General features: G+C 55.0%; 2 protein-coding genes and 1 long non-coding RNA gene across 11 annotated transcripts in view; 2 read left to right on the top strand and 1 right to left on the bottom strand.

The window, feature by feature from the left end:
* Positions 1-5,148, top strand: part of CBL (Cbl proto-oncogene) — a 37,893-nt gene extending 32,745 nt beyond the window's left edge. Inside the window, exons 16-17 of one of the 6 annotated variants that reach the window (XR_011682769.1) lie at positions 729-4,079; positions 4,209-5,148. Coding sequence is in view for 1 of the 6 variants with exons in the window: in XM_071449774.1 (XP_071305875.1) it covers positions 729-1,009 (281 nt within the window). In the remaining 5 variants the exon portion in view is untranslated. Of the gene's footprint in view, positions 1-728 lie in introns of all 6 variants that reach the window. The other 5 variants (XR_011682766.1, XR_011682770.1, XR_011682767.1 and 2 more) reach the window with 5 other exon arrangements.
* Positions 4,842-18,034, bottom strand: MCAM (melanoma cell adhesion molecule). 4 transcript variants are annotated; one of them, XR_011682771.1, is made up of 16 exons: positions 17,771-18,032; positions 13,949-14,076; positions 13,631-13,844; positions 13,468-13,538; positions 13,305-13,392; positions 12,171-12,350; positions 11,967-12,094; positions 11,263-11,422; positions 11,052-11,173; positions 10,637-10,775; positions 10,302-10,423; positions 10,084-10,222; positions 9,293-9,437; positions 8,817-8,934; positions 7,887-8,205; positions 4,842-5,080 (listed from the first exon to the last, which is right to left on the bottom strand). XR_011682771.1 is itself a non-coding variant. In XM_071449776.1 (15 exons), exons 1-15 carry the CDS (start codon positions 17,835-17,837, stop codon positions 8,176-8,178), a joined length of 1,851 nt encoding a protein of 616 aa, XP_071305877.1. In that variant the 5' UTR covers positions 17,838-18,032; the 3' UTR covers positions 7,023-8,175. The 4 variants fall into 4 exon arrangements, 1 of the variants encoding a protein (XP_071305877.1); XR_011682772.1 differs by lacking the exon at positions 4,842-5,080 and adding an exon at positions 7,023-7,069; XR_011682773.1 differs by lacking the exon at positions 8,817-8,934 and having other exon boundaries at positions 17,771-18,034.
* On the top strand, positions 5,605-7,115 carry LOC139601066 (uncharacterized). The gene is made up of 2 exons (XR_011682774.1): positions 5,605-5,998; positions 6,040-7,115. It is a non-coding gene; the product is annotated as an uncharacterized lncRNA (long non-coding RNA).
* Positions 18,035-18,830: the final 796 nt, after the last annotated feature.

Raw genomic sequence — 18,830 nt, 5'->3', positions numbered from 1 at the left:
TACAGGAGGTTAAAACTCAGAAATGTCAGATGCTGGCTGAGCACATTAAACAATGTGTTTTTTCCTTGGAGAGTTTGGTGACTTGTTTGGTTTATTGGCTGTTATTTCCTCTTCCCAGCAGTGCATGATGTGGCTGCAGGGCAGTGTCACATCAGAATGACTCAGGGAAAAGCAGAACAGGCTGAGCTTTATTGATCAGCCATTAGGCAGGCAGAGCTTCAGCAGAGGAAGAGGAGAACATAATTCAGTTGCTGACCCTTCAGAGAGCATAATTCAGTTGCTGAGCAATTGTGGTGGGACTGAGTTTGTGCGCACAGAGATGAGGGAGCAGCCTCTGGGCAGTTAAACTGGGGGGTTCTGTCTGCTTCTGGAAGGAAATGAGGTGTCTGGTGCATTGAATATTCACTGTGTCATTTTTTCTGATTCTAAGGCTGCTATCTGAGCTCTGCTTACACACATAGATCCTATGCCATTTTTTATGTGGTTTTATCTTACTAAATGAGCCTGATAAACCTTGTTAATTAAGAAAAACCTCCCCAGCTGTTTTTGCACCCAGGTGGGGAAGCTGAGCAGCTTGGGAAGGAGGATAAAAGGGCTGGAGAAAGCAGCAGAGCTCAGTGACAGCTTTTTTTGAAGTGCCATTTATCTCCCTGCTGTCATCTCAGCTTCGTTCCAAACAAAATTTCCACATCTTTCTGTTGAAGTGATGCACTTGTTTCTCCTGCCAGGTTTTTCAGACGGCTCCCAGGTCCCCGAGCGGCCGCCGAAGCCGCTGCCCCGGCGGATAAACTCGGAGCGCAAAGCCGGGAGCTGCCAAGCAGGAGGAGCCAGCAGCGGGGCCAGCTCCTCCCTGCACCTCTCCAGCGAGATCGAGAACCTCATGAGCCAAGGCTACTCATATCAGGACATTCAGAAAGCTCTGGTCATTGCACATAACAATATCGAGATGGCCAAGAACATTCTGCGGGAGTTCGTGTCCATCTCCTCCCCGGCGCACGTGGCCACATAGCACACGGGCACCTCACACCTGAGCTGCTGTGGACCAACTGCCTGGGCAGCTGCTGCCCAGCTGTGCACCAAAGGGGAAGGGGGTTCCTTTAGAGACTTCGTGCTGAGGTCAGTCCTGCCTCTTGAAGAGAATCAGTTATCAGGTTTTCGTGGTTCCAGATTTCAAAGCAGTGGGATGGAGCGGAGCGGTGTTTTATACAGTGTATGTCTTGGAGTCCTTTACCCCTACCTCTTGTCTGAGAGAACAGATTTATTTCCAGGGTGTTGGTAGAGAAAGGTATCGTGAGGAGGGATCCCCGAGCCGATGCCCTGGAGGCTGGGGGGAGTTGTTTTGTGCTGTGAATTTTAAGTGGATGCTCAGAGAAACAAAGTCTCGAGGTCGGTGTGGTGTGTCCTGTGGTTCATGGTACTAGGTTTGGATCTGTTCGCTGCTGTGTGTCTGGCTCAGGCTTTTCAGAGAAGCTGGAAGGTCACTTTCTGCTGGGAATTTATAGGAGACCTTGGAAGAATCCTTTGATTGCTTCCTGTTGGCCGTGGTGTGTCCCTCTTGCCTGTAATAATAGCAGTTATTGCTTCTGATTCCAGTCCTCCCTTGCTGCCTGGAGATAGCAGGACGAGTTTCTGTCAGGGGTTTTGATCCTGGCAGTTGGATTTCTCTCATGTGTGTGTGTGTGCTCTTGCACTGGCAGCACCAGATTCCAGGAGCAGGAGGAGCTTGGCGTGGTTTTGAGGGGTGGGAGAGGGGGGCAAAGAATTTGAGCAAGAGCAAAGAACTGGGGCTGCTGCTTCTCCTCTCTTAGCCTTGAGCATTTTGTGCTTCAGTGCTCAAATTTGATTTGTGGCCCTGCTGGGCTGGAGCAGCCGTCACTGGACACTCCCATTGCTCTTCCCTAGGAATGTTGCACCTGGTAAATAGGATGTTTTATTTATCTTCATTGCATGGTGGCTGTTGCAGACTAGTGGCCTTCACACACATTCCTCCAGAGAGCTTTTGCAGGAGCCATGTTGTGCCAGGATGTTCTGTGGAATTGGTAGATGCAGCTGATGTGTTTGTTGGAATTTCACCTGCTTTGCAGTCCCAGAAGTGCAGCAGTTCTCTGCATGGCTGTCCAAACAACATGGGGGCTCTCCTTTCCATTTCCATTTCTCTAAGGTGTTGCCAGATCTGGTGTTAAAACAGACCTGGGGAAAAAATTCTGTATTTGTGGAGTGATCACATGGTTTTAAAGGTCAGAACTCAGCTGTTGCATTGGAAAAACCTGGCTTGCCTACTCAGCTACTTAACTCTGTTCATATTAGAGGAGTGGATGGTTCCTTTGGAGAAGATTTAGATCCAGGAGGCACAGACAGATCACAGCCTGTCAGCCTGAGAGGCTCTTGGCCTTTGGAGCATGTCCAGCATTATTTGCATCTCCCTGAGGTCAGCAGAGGTCACTGGGCTAAGGGCTGCAGTTGGAATTTTGCTGGAGTGATTCTGGCACTCGGGGGCACTCTGGCCTTTGAGGAATCCAGGGGCTGGGCCAGATGGCCCCAGTGGCAGAGAACCCTTCATGAGTGCTGTTAGCAGGGCAGGAAGTGGATTTGAATTCAAGCTGAGGTTTCTCTCCAGACCTAAAGCTTTCTGAATTGCTGCAGGACACTTCCAGGCAGGCTGAAGTGTCTCTCTTTACTCCTCTCCTCTCTGTAGTGGAGAAAACACTCAGACAGCTTGGGGAGCTCTCCTGCCACGTCCCTGACCCCTCCCTTGGCTGCTTTGGGGTCAGGGCTGGCACTTGCCAGGCCTGGCAGTGGGCAGGGGGGTGCTCTGCAGGGCACAGGGCTCAGGCACAGCGCTGGGCTCAGTGCCTGGGGGAGGAAGGAGGGGAGGAAGAGCTGCTCTTCCTCCTGTGCCCCCAGTGCAGCTGCCAGGGGTGCCAGCCCTGCTCCCTGTGGGATGGGTGGGAGCCTCTGCAGGAGCAAGGCCAGCACTGGTGCTGCTGAGGCAGGAGCAGGGGACAGCAGGAGCAGGGGACAGCTGTGGCTGTCAGGGGACAGCTGTGTCACACTGGGCAGCCTGAGCAGCCGCAGTCCCTTGTCCTGCAGATCCAGGTGCAAACCCTTTAGTGAGGGGTTTATTTCCCTTTTTTCCACACTCCCACTGGGCTCTGTGTTGGTTGGGAGCCCTTTGGTGTCTGTCCTGCTGTGTGAGCTCAGTGTGACTCCTGCCATGGCTGAGCCAGGCTGACCCAGCCAGCTCCAAAGCCTTAACTCTTGTCCTGCCCAGCGTGTGTGGCACCAGTGATTCCCTGTGCCCTCCAAGCCCCTCAGGGCAGGCTGGCTGTAATTTCCATGAAATCCTGCTTGGCAGAGCTGTTCCAGGCCTGTCTTTGGGGTCTATGTGCCAAGAGATGTTCCTGTGGGTGTTGTTCTGGGTATTAGAGATTAGAGAGAGCAATCTTTGTGGCATGTATCGCTGATTTCTCTGCATGTGTCCTTTCTGTGCACTTGTTTATGTCTCAAACTGATTTAAGAAACTTAAGTCTTGCCTTTTCTTCCTTAGACACGTTAAGAATTTGCTGATTCCACTGAGGGCAGCAGAGTCCTGGCCATGTCTTGTGGCTGTGCTCTGCCAGCTCGATCCAGGCCCTGCCCAGTGGATTTTTCTTGTTCTTTCTAAGCCCAAGATTGATTGCTCTTCTTTCCCTTCACCTCCCTCTCCTTTATTCTTAAGAAAATTACCTTTCTGATGCTACTTTAAAAAGGAAAAACAACCCAAATGTCTAGTGCCTTTCTTAAGGGGATGCTGCATGGCCAGGCTGGATCTGAGGATCCATCCCTGTGGGGAAATGAGCAGAGCTGGACAAGCAGCACCAAACTGCTTTGGGAAGGGTGCAGAGGAGGAGCAGGAGAGATGGGCAATGCTCCCTTGGACTCTGACACTGTGTTTTGTAGCATTTCAGCCGTGGAGCTTCCGTGTGTGGACTGGAGCTGAGCCGAGCTCGGGGCCAAGTCAGGATCGTGGGATGGGGTAAAAAATGCTGGGGGTGTCCTGCAGCTGTCCCTGAAAGGAGTGGGAAACACTCCCAAAAGGAGTGGGGAACACTCCCAAAAAGGGTGAGGGAACACTCCCAAAAAGAGTGGGAAACACTCCCAAAAAGGGTGAGGAAACACTCCCAAAAGGAGTGGGGATCACTCCCAAAGGAGGGGGATCACTCCCAGAGGAGGGGGATCACTCCCAAAGGAGGGGGATCACTCCCAGAGGAGTGGGCATCACTCCCAAAATGAGTGGGGATCACTCCCAAAATGAGTGGGGATCACTCCCAGCAGGAGCTGTGGGAAGCAGGAGGTGCCCTCCTGAGCAGGATCCAGGTGATTTCCCGTGTCCAGAGCCGAGCAGGAATCCCCAATTTTCCCCTTTTTTAGTGCATGTCCTCAACCCCAGCCCTCCCCAGGGTCAGACAGGCTCAGGGCCCAGCATGTGGCTCCTGCAGCAGACTGGTGACATTTCTGTAGCTCATCCTGAGGCAGGCTCCTTGCTGTAAATGTGGTTTGATTGGTTGCTTTGTTGGGTTTTTGTTCGTTTTATTTCTTTTTTTTTTTTTCAGTTGAGCAAGAAAAAATGCAACTCCCAAGGCACCTTCTCAGAGGTGCCACTTTAAAGATTAGTGGGGAATAAGGACATTTATTTTTAAAGTTCCTCCTAGAAATCTTTTTTGTTTGAAATTCCCAGTGGAGGAAGAACTGCTGTTACTGTTGTTCTTTCTCATGGACAAATACCAATTTGTAAAATATCAGTGTTAAAAAATGTTGAGATTTTCACGAGATATTTTAAAAAAAAAAGTATAATAGTGTCATTAATATAAAATTATAATAGCAGTATTTAATCCTTTCAGATCTGTAAAGAATAAGGAAAAACAGAAGGTAAATATTCTTACAGAGAGTAGCTGAGCTTTAAGGTTCACTTGGTTTAAAGTCCTCATTTTGTTTGCAGATGCATTGTTAATGTTTAGAGGTTATACTAATGTTATTTATTAATTGTTTCCATCCTTGTATGCTGCCCACTAAGAGCTTCTTTGTTTGGGATTTCATTCACCTGTGTCAGTAAGAAAGAAAACAAAACAAAGTTTTATTTTTAAATAAAATTTCCTTTGTTGTAGCAGATGGTGTGTGTGTGTTGTGGTGCTTCTGTAAGTGCTGGAAAAAGAAAATTTTAGGATTTCAATCTCCTGGATCCTTTGCAGACTGACTTTGGAGTTATTTTATAATTATCACCACAATTATCTGGTAAATTCAAATTTAAATTCTAGCCACTGACAGAGGCCAGGAAAGATTTATATAAAGATTATAGTGATTAAACATATTCTGAGAGATTCAATGAATAAAGGCTCTAAGCCATCAGGACCAAGAAGAACATGAAGTTACCACCCAGGAAGAGAATCCAAGGGAATATTCTGCAGCCTTTTAAAGTTATTGCATGGATATTATAGAAATAAATAAATATCTCACACAATTCTAGAATTACATGTGTATGAATTACAATTCTAGAATAGAGTTATTAGAATGTATTATTAATGAAGATAGGAAAAGAATGATATATATTTGAATCCATTCATTGAATACTCATTGGTCTCTATTCATATATATCAATCTATGAATATTTTACATAGAAAATAGATTAAAGAAATCCAGGCTGTGCCACACTCCAACCTTCCAGAGGGGCCCAGAAATGGAGCAAACAGGGACACTCTGGTCCAGGGGACAAAGGGGACATTCAGGAGCCAGGGGAGCCCCCAGAGGGGTCAGGGAGGGTGACTGGGGCCTGGACTGGGGAGAAACCTCGCACAGAAACCACCACTGAGGGGTGAAATGAGGGCACTTGGGGTGAAATGAAGAGAAAAGGTTACCTGAGGTCATTTGAGGCCCTGTTCAGGGTTACTTGAGGGCATTGGGGTCGTCCGAGGTCATTTGAGGTCCTGATCAGGGTTACTTTAGGTCATTGGGGTCAATCGAGGTCATGATCAGGGTTACTTTAGGTCATTGGGGTCAATCGAGGTCATGATCGGGGTTACTTTAGGTCATTGGGGTCAATCGAGGTCATGATCGGGGTTACTAGAGGTCATTGGGGTCATTTGAGGTCACAGGGGTTACTTTAGGTCATTTGAGAATTTTTTGGTTTTCCAGGGGTTACTTTAGGTCATTTGAGACCCTGCTCGGGGTTACTTTAGGTCATTTGAGGCCCCGATTGGGGTTACTTGAGGTCATTGGGGTCATTTGAGGTCACGATCGAGGTTACTTGAGGTCATTGGGGTCGTTCGAGGTCACGATCGAGGTTACTTGAGGTCATTGGGGTCGTTCGAGGTCATGATCGGGGTTACTTGAGGTCATTGGGGTCGTTCGAGGTCATTTGAGGTCCTCATTGGGGTTACTTTAGGTCATAGGGGTAACTTTAGGTCATTTGAGTCCCCAGTAATGAATCAAGGGCTCAGATGAGGACACAGGAATGAATTCTTGTGAGCTGGGCCACAGGAGCAGGGACACTTTGGTGTCACCCATCATTTACCCTCTGGCCTCTCAGGGTAGCGACAGGGGGTGGTTATCAGCTTTATTAATATTTTTTATTAATTAGTAGTGTTAGTTTATTAGTGTTTATTATCATCTCCAGTATGTACAGACAGTATTGGTGTCAGCTACTGATTCAATTATCAAAAAATTCTAACAGTCAATTTTATTTATAATATTATTTTTTAAGATCCAGTGGTACAATCACCTATTGCAGCCTAAAGATAAGATTATGTAATTTGAAATTATTATTATTATTATTTTATTTTTTTTATAATTATAGTTATTTTTATAATTTTTTATTATTTTATTATAAATATATTTTTATTATTATTAGAATGGACATATTTATTAGCATTTATAGTAATTAGTGTATTATTAGCAGCCACAGGGGCATAAATGGATCCTCTTGGAAGCTCCATGGGATTATGGAATGCCCTTCCCACCCTTCTGGCTGTGGGAACAAACTCCACCACTCAGCTTTGAATCCGTACTTTATTTTCACATATATAAAAAAAAAAACCTTGCAAGTATCGGACAACCAAAAAAAAAAAAAAAAGAGAAATAAAACTCCTGGAAATGTACACACAATCCAACAAAAATATATATAAACCAAAGCTTTTGCTTTTGGACACCACGTGGAGCAGGCGGGGACAGGTCCCCTCTGGCACCCGGGGGACGAAGCCTTGTGAGCAGCAGAGCTCAGAGGAGGGGATGGAGGGGCAGGAGGGGCTGATCCCTCTGGGATGAGGCAGGGGAGGCTGGCACTGAAGCTCATGGAAGGTTCTTGCCCTTCTCCTCTCCTCCCCCTGGGGCCAGAGGTGGCAGCGGAGCACAGAGAGGAGCTGGACCTGGGGCTGGCAATGGCTGAGCACAAAAAAACCCTGAGACGTCACTGACTGGCCCTGTCCAAGATTGAATTTCAACCTGTGGGAGCTCCGGGTCCTGCTGTTGCAGCATCCCTACAATGAACCAAATTCAGAGAGAGAGCCCTGCCCTCGGGTCAGCACAGCTCCAAACCAGACACCCTCCAGCCTTCCTGGAGATTGGCACCCCCTCCTTGCTCTGCCAGGTCCTCTCCTCCTGTGGCATCACTGCACCACTGGGATAAACCGACCCAGGAACGCTTCAAAGACAAAGCCAAGCACTCAAACCCTCTTGGAAGCTGCAAACACCCCTCTAACACACCCCCCTTCCACTCCCCTCTCCTCCAACCTGCACTCACTACAGCTAAGGTGCCTCAGACATCCCAAAAACCGAATTCCACCAGCCTCGCTGAGCAAGGTCAGGGTAAAAAGAACATGTCAAAACCTTCCCACAACATGTACAGAACAGATTACCTGAAAGAGCCTCAAATCCTTCCACCAAGTAGGGATTAATGGGGTATAATTCTTCCTAATATTGCTGTGGCTTCTCTGGAGTAGTAAAGCGAGTCCAGCTTTGCTGCTAAGGCAACACCTGCGAGCCCAGGGCTGAGGTAGGGGCCAGGTGAGTCAGGGAGGTGTCCCCAGCACGGTGACACTCGGCTGGTCCCTGGCCGTGCTCCCCAGGGGCTGGAGCAGGGGTGGGAGAAGGCAATCCAAGAGCAGGAAAGGTTTGAAGGAAGAAAGCACTTAGGAGGTTTCCTCTCTAGTTTCTCAGATCGATGTATTTCTCGCTCTTCAGGTCCACCAGAAGAGAAAGGGAGAGGGGGAAAACACAAGGTTAGTGAGGAGCACAAACCCAACCCTCTGCTGCAGTGGCACACACAGGGGGGTGGGGACAGCTGGGGCAGCCCAGGGTGGCACCCAGCCCGAGGGGAGGGGAGTGTGAGCTGTGCAGAGCCAGGCAGGGGCTCTGGCCTGGCCCAAGGCAAATAAAAACCACAGCGGGCTCAGGGGCTGCAGCTTGTGGTGCCCAGCAGTGACCCTGAAAAGCTGCTCCATCCCAGGTGAGGGGCACACACTTGTCCCAAAAGACTGATCCCAAGCTCTCTGGCTCAGAGGACCCATTCCTGCAGCCTCTGCTCTGACTTCTGGCCAAACATCTTTCTATTTTAGCTCCTTCTCCCCTGGGCAGCCTGGCTGCTGCTCCACGGAAGGGGCAGAGCCAAGCAGGGCACTGCAGGAGCAGAGCTTTGTCACCTCCCATTATTGTCCCCTCCCCTCCCTCCCACGGCCCCCCCGAGTGCTGCTGATGGATGATGGAGCCCGTGCAGGGTGGGCAGTGCCAGAGGAGGGGAGCGAAGGGGAGCAAAGCTTTACCTGGTGCAGCCCCGAGCTCGCTCCTACCTGGTCAGCTGCAGCTCTCTTGTCGCCGTTGGCGCCCTGCAGGAGCCCCGCCTCTTCGGGAAGTTTATCTGACTTAACTTCAACTACAATCTTGTCTTTACGGGCCTCTGGCTTTGTGCTAGGGGAGGGAGGTGACAATTTTTGAGACGCGTTGGCGATACCCAGGAGGGCGCGTGGCTGGCCGAGCACTGGGGCTCCACCTCAGGGGACCAGAGCGCTGGGGTCAAAGAAACTCCAGCTCACAGAAAGCTTTGGGCTGCCCAGGGAGGGGGCCCTTGGCTGTTCTACCACTCTGCTGTCTCCTCCCTGCATGGCAGTGCCCTGTGGGAAGCTGGAAAAGCCGCGGAGCCCCCGAGGCCGTGCTCCCGCCCGGGCAGGGAGAGCTGGAGCGGTGAGATGGGATGGGATGGGAAGCATGAGTGATATCAGGCACCCCCAGCCCCACAGGCCCCTGAGGGATAGGTGACAGTGCTTACATGTCCTGCTTCCCAGCACGGCCACACGGGAGCTTGCCTTTCTTGTGCAGGAAGTAGATGACAGCACCCAGCACAGCCACCACGAGGATGGCCACGATGATGGCCACGATGATCACCCCTTGGCTCTCTGCTGTTGACTTTTGATCTAAACAGAACAGGGAGAGGAAGAAATTAATGCCTGTCCCACCGTGACGCCCTCCAGCTTCCCTTCTGTGTTAGGAAAGGGCCCCTTCTCCCAGAAAAGCTCCAGTGCTTCCCCAGCTGCCTGCAGGATGCAGATTTCAGTACAGAAATGCTCCGTTGGGGCAGTTTCTGTAGGAACACAGAAATTCTGCTCTGGGCTGCCATGCCCCATGTGCCACAGGAGGGTGGATAACAGGAATTCCTGCAAGGAATTCCTAACCCAATCCACTCTGCTTCCTTGCCCAGCAGGTTTGGGCTGCAAGAAGCTGCACTGGGTGGCCTCGCTGAGGACAAGCAGGCAGCGTTCCCCTGCTGGGGACAGAGCCTCAGCCTCCTGCCTGGCTTGGCAGGGAGAGAAACAGCAAGAGAAGCAGTGCAGAGCCAGCAGCCAAGCTCCCTCCCCAGGCTAGAGGTGAGCATAACTCATGTCCTGACGGACACCAGCAGCAGACTGACCTTTCCTGATGGAACCATCTGGAAGAGCAGGAAGGGAGGGAAACACACCGAGCTCAGCCCCCCCAGGGCAGCACGGCACAGCCGGCGCCTGGGCCAGGGGGGCCTGACACTGCTGAGGGGCCCTGGGGCAGAAAGCAGGGCCTGACACTCACCCACCAGCAGCTGGATGCGCTCCTCACTGACACCCAGCCTGTTGGACACCCGGCACAGGGCTCCTGCCCGTAGCAGGTCGTGGCTCACCCGCACCGTCAGGTTGCTGGCGACGTGCTGGTTGTCCACGTACTCGTGAGCCTGGGCAGGGCAGGCAGGGCAGGGTTCAGTGCCTGGGCAGCCCCTGGGACCTGCCAGGCTGGTCCCTCCCGGCTCTCACCGTGCCGTTGATGCTCCACTGGACGGTGGGCGGGGGGAAGGCGATGGCCTTGCAGGTCAGGTTGATCACCTCGTCCTGGCGCACGTACAGTGGGGAGCTGATGGCCACGATCCGCGGCTTCCCTGGGGGCAGGCAGGGGACATCAGCACCCACAGCTCCCAGGAAAATGGGTGCTGGCCAGGCAGGGGTCACTCTGCACCCACAGCTCCTGGGTAAATGGGTGCTGGGCAGGCAGGGGTCACTCTGCACCCACAGCTCTCAGGGAATGGGTACAGGGCAGGCAGGGGTCACCCTGCACCCAGGCCAGGTCACCCTGCACCCAGGCCAGGTCTTACCCTCGACAGCCACAGACACCTTCTTGCTCTGCTCCAGCCCAGGCACGCTCGGGGCCATCACCTTGCAGCTGAAGGTGTTGGACTTTTCAAAGGTGAGGTTCTTCACGAAGAGCTGGTTCCCTTCCACCAGCTTCTTGCCCTGTTGGGAAGGAATGTCCCCAACAATGAGCTCTCTGTGCCCACATCCCAGAGGGGTTCAGCTCTCCCACGCACAGTGAAGGAGCCTGCAAGCACAGGAACCTCCCTGCAGTCCTGGCCAGGAGGTGACAATATTGGGGTGGACAATGCAGGTCCATGAAAGAGGGACTCCTTCCCCTGGCCTCTCAGGAGAGACAGAGCAAGATCCTGACTCTGCCTGATTTGCTGCAAAGCCCAGGCTGAGCCTGAGCACAACAGAACTGGGATTCCTACTCACCTTGTCATCCCTCCACTGGTATTTCAGGCCCACGGGGCTGTAGGCATCACAGCTCAGCATCACACTGTCCCCTTCACGAAGGGTCGAGGACGGCTCCATCTTCACATGGACCCCTTCAATGTCTGGAGAGGAATGGAGACCAGGGCAGGGTGAGCAGGAGGGACAAAGCACCCAGCACGAGGTCCACAGGGTCCATTCCCTTCTCTCTTACAGTTCACAACAAGATCCACATCCTTCTCTATCTGTGACAGATCATCCAGGTCCAGGGACTGGCACTTGTACGTGCCATTGCTGGTCTTGTTCACGTCGTGCAGCCTCAGGATGCCGCTGTCGGGCTCTGCCAGCGATGTCAGATCCTGCCACTCATCCAGCTGCAGACCGTGGGCACAAAGCAGAGTGTCACAGGCATCTTTTATGAAAAATCTTTTCTTTAGGATTTCAGAGGATTCTTTCCTCTGGAGAAGAGGAGAGGCCTCAGGAACAAAATGCAAACAATGCTTATCTGCTGCTGTGGAAAGCAACAGGTGGATCTGGGATTGGGCTCATGTGATTGTTTCTAATTAATGGCCAATTACAGTCAGCTGTCTCAGACTCTCTGAGCCACAAGCCTTTGTTATCATTCTTTCTTTTTCTATTCTTAACTAGCTTTCTGATGAATTCTTTTCTTCTATTCTTTTAGTATAGTTTTAATATAATATATATCATAAAATAATAAATCAAGCCTTCTGAAACATGGAGTCAGATCCTCATCTCTCCCCTCATCCTGGGACCCCTGTGAACACGGTCACAGCAGAGTCCTTAGCCCCACACAGGCCCCCTCCCACCCAGCCACTGCATCCCCTCCCCAGCACTCTCTGGGCAGGGGACAAAGAGCAACCAGGAGACGTTTGGTGCCCTGGTCCCCTCCAGCCTCACGTTTTTCTTAAAGAAGCTGAAGACAGGTTGTGGGTTCCCATCAGCCTCGCAGACCAGTGTCACATTGTCCCCTTCCTTCACCAGCGTCGAGGACGGCATCACCTTCAGCTTCAGGTTCTCGGCGGGGTCTGGGCGCAGGGACGGGCAGAGTCAGTGCCAGCCCCTCTGCAGGGCACCGGCGCGGCCCCCCAGGCCCAGACTCACAGAAGATGTTGACCTGGACGGGCTGCGAGTCCAGGGCACGGCGCTGTCCCCGCAGCCAGTAGTGCACGGTGCAGTGGTAGCGGGAGTGGCGGTCCTGGCGCGTGACGGGCGCGTAGAGCGCGCTGCTCACCGTGTACAGCCCGCTGGACTCGCGCGTCAGCGTCGACGGCATCGTCACCTCTGCGGGGGACACGGCCGCACGGAGGGCTCGTCACTGACATGTTTTATCAGAAATCTTTGCCAAAAAATTAGGATTTTTTTTCTCTTGAGAAGCTGAGGAGCTTCGGCTTCTCCGTGTTTTGTTGCTTTGGAATGTGATTTGGAGAATTGTTTACCCAGCATGTGAAATTGTTTTTACTTGATGACCAACGACAGCCACCTGTGTCGAGGCTGTGAGCAGTCACAAGATTTTATTATTATTATATTTATTATTATTACTATAATGATATATTTTTATATTATATTATATTTTTATTATTATTATATTTATACTTTTCTTTTCCTTGTTAGCTTTCTAATGAAAAGTTTTCTTTTATTCTTTTAGTATAGTTTTAATAGATCATTTTATTTTAATATATCTTTTAACCTATATATATCTTTTAATCTCTATATATCTTTTAATCTCTATATATCTTTTAATCTCTATATATATTTTAGTATAGTCTTGATACATCATTTTCTTTAAATGTATCTCTTAACCTATATATATCTTCTAACCTATATGTATCTTTTAATCTATATGTATCTTTTAGTATTGTCTTAATAGATCATTTTCTTTTCATGTATCTTTTAATCTATATCTCTTTTAGAATAGTCTTAATAGATCATTTTCTTCTACTATATCTTTTAATCTATATATATAAATTGTGATTTTTAATATATATATATTAAAATATCTTCATATATATATGTGTATATATGTGTGTGTATATATGTATATATGTATGTATATATGTATATATATATGTGTATATATATATATATATAAAAATAATAAATCATAGAGTAAAGATTCTCATCTCTTCCATCATCCCAGGACCACCACCACCACCACGTTGGCTCCCTGGGGTTCTCTGGCTGCCATCCAGCCCCCAGCCCCTCTGCTGACCTGGCTGCCATCCCCACCCGACTCACGGTTGTCCTGGGCGTGCAGCTGCTCCCCGTTCTTGTGCCACGTGATGTTGGGAGGTGGGAAGCTGTTTTTGCTCACACACCTGGCGATCTGTGTGGCAGAGACAGCCGTGAGCACAGGGCAGGGTTAGCAGGCAGCCTCCCTGTCCCCTGCGTGTCTCCTCACCTCTGGGATTTTACCGCTGTGCACAGAGATGCCTCCTGAGTTGGGCTCAATCTCGGGGGTCGTGGGGACCTCTGGAAAGAGAAGCTCACACATGTTAGGAGGGATGGGTTGGGATGGGATCCCCGCCAGCCCCTAGAGCAGCTGCCCAGGAGGAGTCACTCACTGTAGACGCTGAGCTCGGTGCTGTTCTCGCCCACGCCGTAGCTGCCAGCTCCAACCTGGCACACGAAGGTCCTGGGGTCCTGCAGCGTCACTGCACTGATGGACAGGGCCTTGTCCTCCCCCAGTGACAGACGCTTCTTGTAGTCCGTGTCATCCTCCAGGACCCCGCTGGCCGTGATGTGGTACAGCCTCACCTGCTTGTTGCTGCGGTCCACCTGCAAGGGCAGGGCCAGGCTGGGCTGGGGGGCCAGCAGGAAGCCCTGGGCTCGTTGCCACCCCAGCCCAGCAGCCAGAGCTGCTCTCCCAGGCCAGCACTCACGTAGAACCAGTCAATGTAGGTGTAGGAAGCATTCTCAGGGATGTAGAAGTTGCACTCGATCCTGGCTGTGCCCCCCACCTCCACTTCCACCACCGGTGGCATGGAGATCTCCAGCTTGCTGGCTGCAGCTGTGGGACAGAATTTACTGTTAGGGGCAGGAAGAATGGGGAATAATGGGCTGTCCAAGCACAGCCTGTCCTCATCTCCATCCTCCAAAAGCTGTGGGGCAGAGCCGTGCCTTGTGCTCTACACACCGTGTCCCAGCCCAGCAGGAGTGACAGCCAGGACCTCACTGCCACACTGCCCTCAGCATCCACAGGGGGCCCATGGGCTCAGGCCAGCGATCCTGTACCCAAAGGGGGCACATGGCATGTCGTGCCCCCACCAGCTGTGTCCCCAGGACACCGTTGGGAGGCAGCACGTCCCCAGCCACCACAGCCTTGGCACTCCCAGGTCCCTCCACAAGCTCAGACCCTGCCACCCCAGCAGGAACCCAGCAGTCAAAGCATCCATGCCTGCAGCATTGCCAAGGCTGCCCCTGGCTGCTGCTCTGCTCCTGCCCTGCTCTGCCCACCCACGGCACAGGGCCCATCACTGCACCCCACCTTCCTCCCTGCCCAGCCGCCCACAGCAGTAATGGAGCTGCTGGCCCTGCTCCAGGGAGGATGGGAAGGTAATGGCTATTGATCCAGGACAGGGCACGGAGCAGCTTCCCAAGGGATTGGGAGAGAGCAGCCCCAGCCAGGCACAGCAGAGACAAGGGCAGCACCGCAGCAAAGCTGGGAGCATCACAGCCACCATCCCTGCCAAGGCAAAGGGGGCTCTGCACGCCCTGGGCTGGCACACGGCCCTGCAGAGGGGACAACAGCCTGTCCCCAAGCAACAGAGCCAGCCCAGGTACGGGAGCTGGGGACAAGAGGCTTGGAGGAAGCAGCTGTGTCAACATCTCCCTTGATAGCGCCCGCTCTGTAACAGCCACCACGGGGCGACTTCAAAGGGCAGCACCGTGCCCACAAAATGCTCTTTGTTTGCAGTGGGTGTGCGGTGCCACAAAGCCAAAACACAGCCAGGAGCCCTTCTGCCACAGCAAAGGCCCCGACATGCAGGACCAGCCACCTCAGAACTCCCAACACCCAGAGTTTGGCCCTTGCCCATCCCCTCGGCGTATCGCAGTTGGCACAGAAAGATGAGCAAATCACAGCATGGCAAAGAAGGGGCTGGAAAAACAGGTGAAAGTCCCAGAGATAAGCATGCAGCAGGGCCAGGAAACTGGCTGAGAATACAAAGGAAAAGATAACTTTGCACAGGAGGAACTGCCCACCTGTACAGCCACGACCTGGCTGCGTGCTGCAGGAGGGCGCCTGCACCACCGGGCAAGCCTGGGGCTGGGGTGTGTCCCTGCTGACCCCACACAGCCTCCCCTGAGCCCTGGCACTCTGGACTGCAGGCAGCCAGGCCAGACTTTGCCTCTCCATCATTTTCAGAGCTTCGGCAAGGGCCCCAGGCAGAGGCAGCCCCGGGGAGAGCAGCCGGCCCTCCCCCTGACCCGCTCGGCATGAGAGCCCTCAACCAGGCAGCGGAGCAAGCGAAACCATGAGCTCAGAGCTGGAGAATGGCTGGCATCCGGGACTGGCATGAGGATCACAACCCTCCCAGCCATCCACTGCCCTTGAGGAGGCTGACACGGTCTCTGCAGCCCCCACCCCGCCTGGAAACAGGGCTCACTGCTCCCCACCTCCTCCGGGACAGGCTGGAAGAGGACACAAGGGGACACTCGCAAGGTCCCCCACAACCCCGGTGACACGAGGCTCGCTTCTACAGCTCCAAGACCTTTTGCTCTGTGCGTGGGCAGGCTAAAGAGGTGCTGGGCACAGCCAGCCTGGCACAGCAGGCTCCGGGGACTTGGCGATCCTCCCTTGTGCCCAGCACAACTGCAGGTTCGGTGATGGGACCTGGGCACATCCATCAGCTGCGCGTGGAGCAGCCCAGCTGCAGCACCGAGCCCCATCCACCCCAAGTGCCTGGCACAGCTCCAGCCGGAGACCTCGAGATATGGAGCGGGCGTCTGCAGGGAGCGAGCAGGGAAGGAGGAAGGAGAGCCCCCGTGCCTTTTCCATCTGGCTGGCGGACAGCCGGCCGGCAGCCAGAGCTCCACAAGAACAAAGATTTGCTTTTAGAGCTGGGGAAGGGGGTGGGGAGCAGCACAGTCCCTCGCCAGCCTCCTGCAGAGCCGAGGTGTGCGGCGAGAAGGCGAGAAGTGCGGCTGCGTTGGCGGCACAGAGCCCCCGGCCCGGAGCGAGAGGAGACAGAGGCACCGCAGGGCTCTGGAGCCGCACATGGGATGCCTGAGGTTTCCGTGGGTTTGTGTTCCCCTCTCAGGAAAACCAGCTGCGGCCAGATCCCGCCTGCTGCCGGCACAGCCGCACATGCTACCCTCCTATTCCTTCAGAGAGCTGCACAGATCCACCAGCCGGGGTGCCCCAAAAACAGCATCACCCACACCTTGTCTTCTTCACAGAGGGAAGAAAGAGGGCGCAGAGCCCCAGCCCCGCAGGAAGCAGCACCAGCAGCAGCGCCCGACACCTCCTGACACCAACAGCCCCCGCCCAGCCCGCACCCTGCCCGGGACGGGGACCGAGCCAGGGCTCTGCTGCAGCGGGGACCAGCACCTTGCACCCCAAAACAACCCCACCACCCTGTCAGGACCTGTCATGTGCAGCTGGAGAGGCAAAGCTCTCAACCCCACCCCGCAGCTGGGTGACAACATGCAGACACCTCTCCAAGAGCCAGACCGCGGGGCACAAAGGGATGCGGTGGCTCAGGCAGCCCCGGGGTGGGCTCAGCCCCCCGTTCCAGCAGCTCTGGCTGGCCTGGGAATGTCTTGGCCGTGGCCCCTTGTGCTTCTGGGAAGCATCAAGCCTTTCACGTGTCTGGGCTTCCAAATACACCGACGCCGCCAACCATTGAGAGACTCCTGGCTCGGCACACGGGCTGTGGGAAGGGGATCCCGGCACGGGACGGGGGTGGGAGCAGCCTGCTCTAGACTCCGCTCTGAGCCTGACTTTGGCTCCAACACCTCGGCCTGGGCAGGTTCCCAGCGCCGGGGCCACCTCCGCAGCTCGGCGGGGCTGGGAGCAGCCAGCGCACCGGGAGCGCTCCCGGGCTCCCGGCGAGGGGAGGGCGGGATGCGGGGAGCGGGGCAGGGCAGGAAGCGCAGCCACCCCCCGAGGGTGAAAATGGACTGGAAAGTGGATAAAAAAAGAAAGCGCGAAAAAAGCCAAGAGAAACACAGCGCTCAGGGGAAAACTCCTTAGAAGGAAAGGGGTGGATGCTTCCTAACAACCAGCAGCTCACCCCAGTGCGCGCTGAACGCACGTGGGTCACCCCTCAACCTGCGCGGCGCTGGGGGGGCTGCAGAGGGGCCCCCAGAGCGGGACGGGGCGCGCAGACCCGCCCCGCCGCGGATCGCGGGGCCGCCCGGGCGGGGACACACGCTGGGAAGGGCCGATCCCACCTGGGCTGCCCCGACCCCGCGATCCGAGCATTCCCGGAGCCGCGCCAGGCACCGCCCGAGGGGCGCAGCGCTCCCGGCTGCCGGCGCCGGCCCCGCCGCGGCTCCGCGGGGACCCCGCTCGGGCTGGCACCTCGGGAGCTGCGCAGAGGCCAAGCGCAGCCCCAGTGCAGCCCGGTGTCCCCCGGGGCGAGGGACATCCCCGCCAGGGCTCCGCGGCACCCCGGGGCGCTCCGCAGGTGCGCGCGCCGCCCGCCCCGCACCGCCCGGGCCCGGCCCCGCGCCGCCCGGCCCTGCCCGCAGCCACTCACCGCAGCAGAGCAGGAGGCAGCAGCCCCAGCCCAGGGCGAGCCCCGCCGGCCGCCGCCCCCCAGCCATGCCCGCCGCCGGCCGCCCGAGACTGAGCGGGGCCGCGGGCTGACGTCAGGCGGAGGAGGAGGAGGTGGAGAGGAGGAGGAGGAGGAGAGGAGGAGGAGGAGGAGGAAGGCGCCGTGCCTGCCCACCGCCCGCAGCCGCTTATCACCCGCAGCAGCAGCCGGGCGGGCGCCGTCGCCGCCCAGCCCCGCAGAGCGGTGTCCGGCCCCGCACGGCCGCGGGCAGCGCTCGGCCCGGCCCCCAGCCCGGCCCAGCCCGGCCCCCGCCCCGCTCGGACCGGCCCCAGCTCCGCCGGAGGGGCTCGCAGACCTGCCAGCTCCTGCCTGTCCGGGCGTGCACGGGCTGAGGCAGGCAGACAGCCGGGCGCTGGAGGTGGAATCGCTCACAGACCCAGAGAAGGGGGCCGAGGCGTGGGATGTGTTTTTCAGAGCGTTTGGGGAATGCCGGCGGTGCGACATTCCCTGAGAGTCCAATGTGCAGGTAGCAGTGGCGATAACCACAAGTGACCTAGTGCCCTGCTCAGCCCCACACTGCCCTAAAGCCCGACCACAGCCGGGGGCCACCTTTGAACCCACGCCAAACAAGGACAGACTCAAAACACGCAGGCAAAACACTGTTTGTCATTGTCTGGGCTCCGACGGACACCTGGGGGCGGCTTGGGCTGGGGGCGGAGCAGACTCGTGTCCAGGCGGGCCACCAGGGTCTGCAGGGTTCGCACCCCAGCCCCTGCTGAGCCTCGGTGTCCCCCAGCCCCGTGCTGTCCCCGAGGCGGGGCCCCAGGGTATCGCAGCGATCCGCGGCCGAGCCCCCGCGCAGCTGTTGCTGAATGGGGCGGCTGTGCAGGAGCTGTTCCCCGCGGTGGCCGGGGCAGCAGCCTGGCCAGGGGCCGGCCCGGGGGCGGGGGACTCGCCGAGCTGCACAAGGCTCCCATTATCCAGGGGTAATCACCCAGCCCGGCCCCTCCGGCAGCCCGCGGCAGAGCCGGGAGGAGCGCAA

This window comes from Agelaius tricolor, unplaced genomic scaffold (genome assembly GCF_023055355.1).
Source record: "Agelaius tricolor isolate 1412-34295 unplaced genomic scaffold, bAgeTri1.0.p SCAF_29, whole genome shotgun sequence".
NCBI classification, from domain to species: domain Eukaryota; kingdom Metazoa; phylum Chordata; class Aves; order Passeriformes; family Icteridae; genus Agelaius; species Agelaius tricolor.
This window is presented reverse-complemented; position numbering and strand designations above follow the sequence as displayed.

Bases quoted from the DNA above. Each gene is read 5' to 3' on its own strand.
- MCAM (XM_071449776.1), bottom strand. From the start codon at position 17,837: ATGGCTGGGGGGCGGCGGCCGGCGGGGCTCGCCCTGGGCTGGGGCTGC. The intron at 13,393-13,467 runs GTGAGGAGACAC...TCTGCCACACAG, and splicing joins ACAGCGGTAAAATCCCAGAG to ATCGCCAGGTGTGTGAGCAA. The intron at 8,206-8,816 runs GTAGGAGCGAGC...GTGGACCTGAAG, and splicing joins AGAGAGCTGCAGCTGACCAG to AGCGAGAAATACATCGATCT.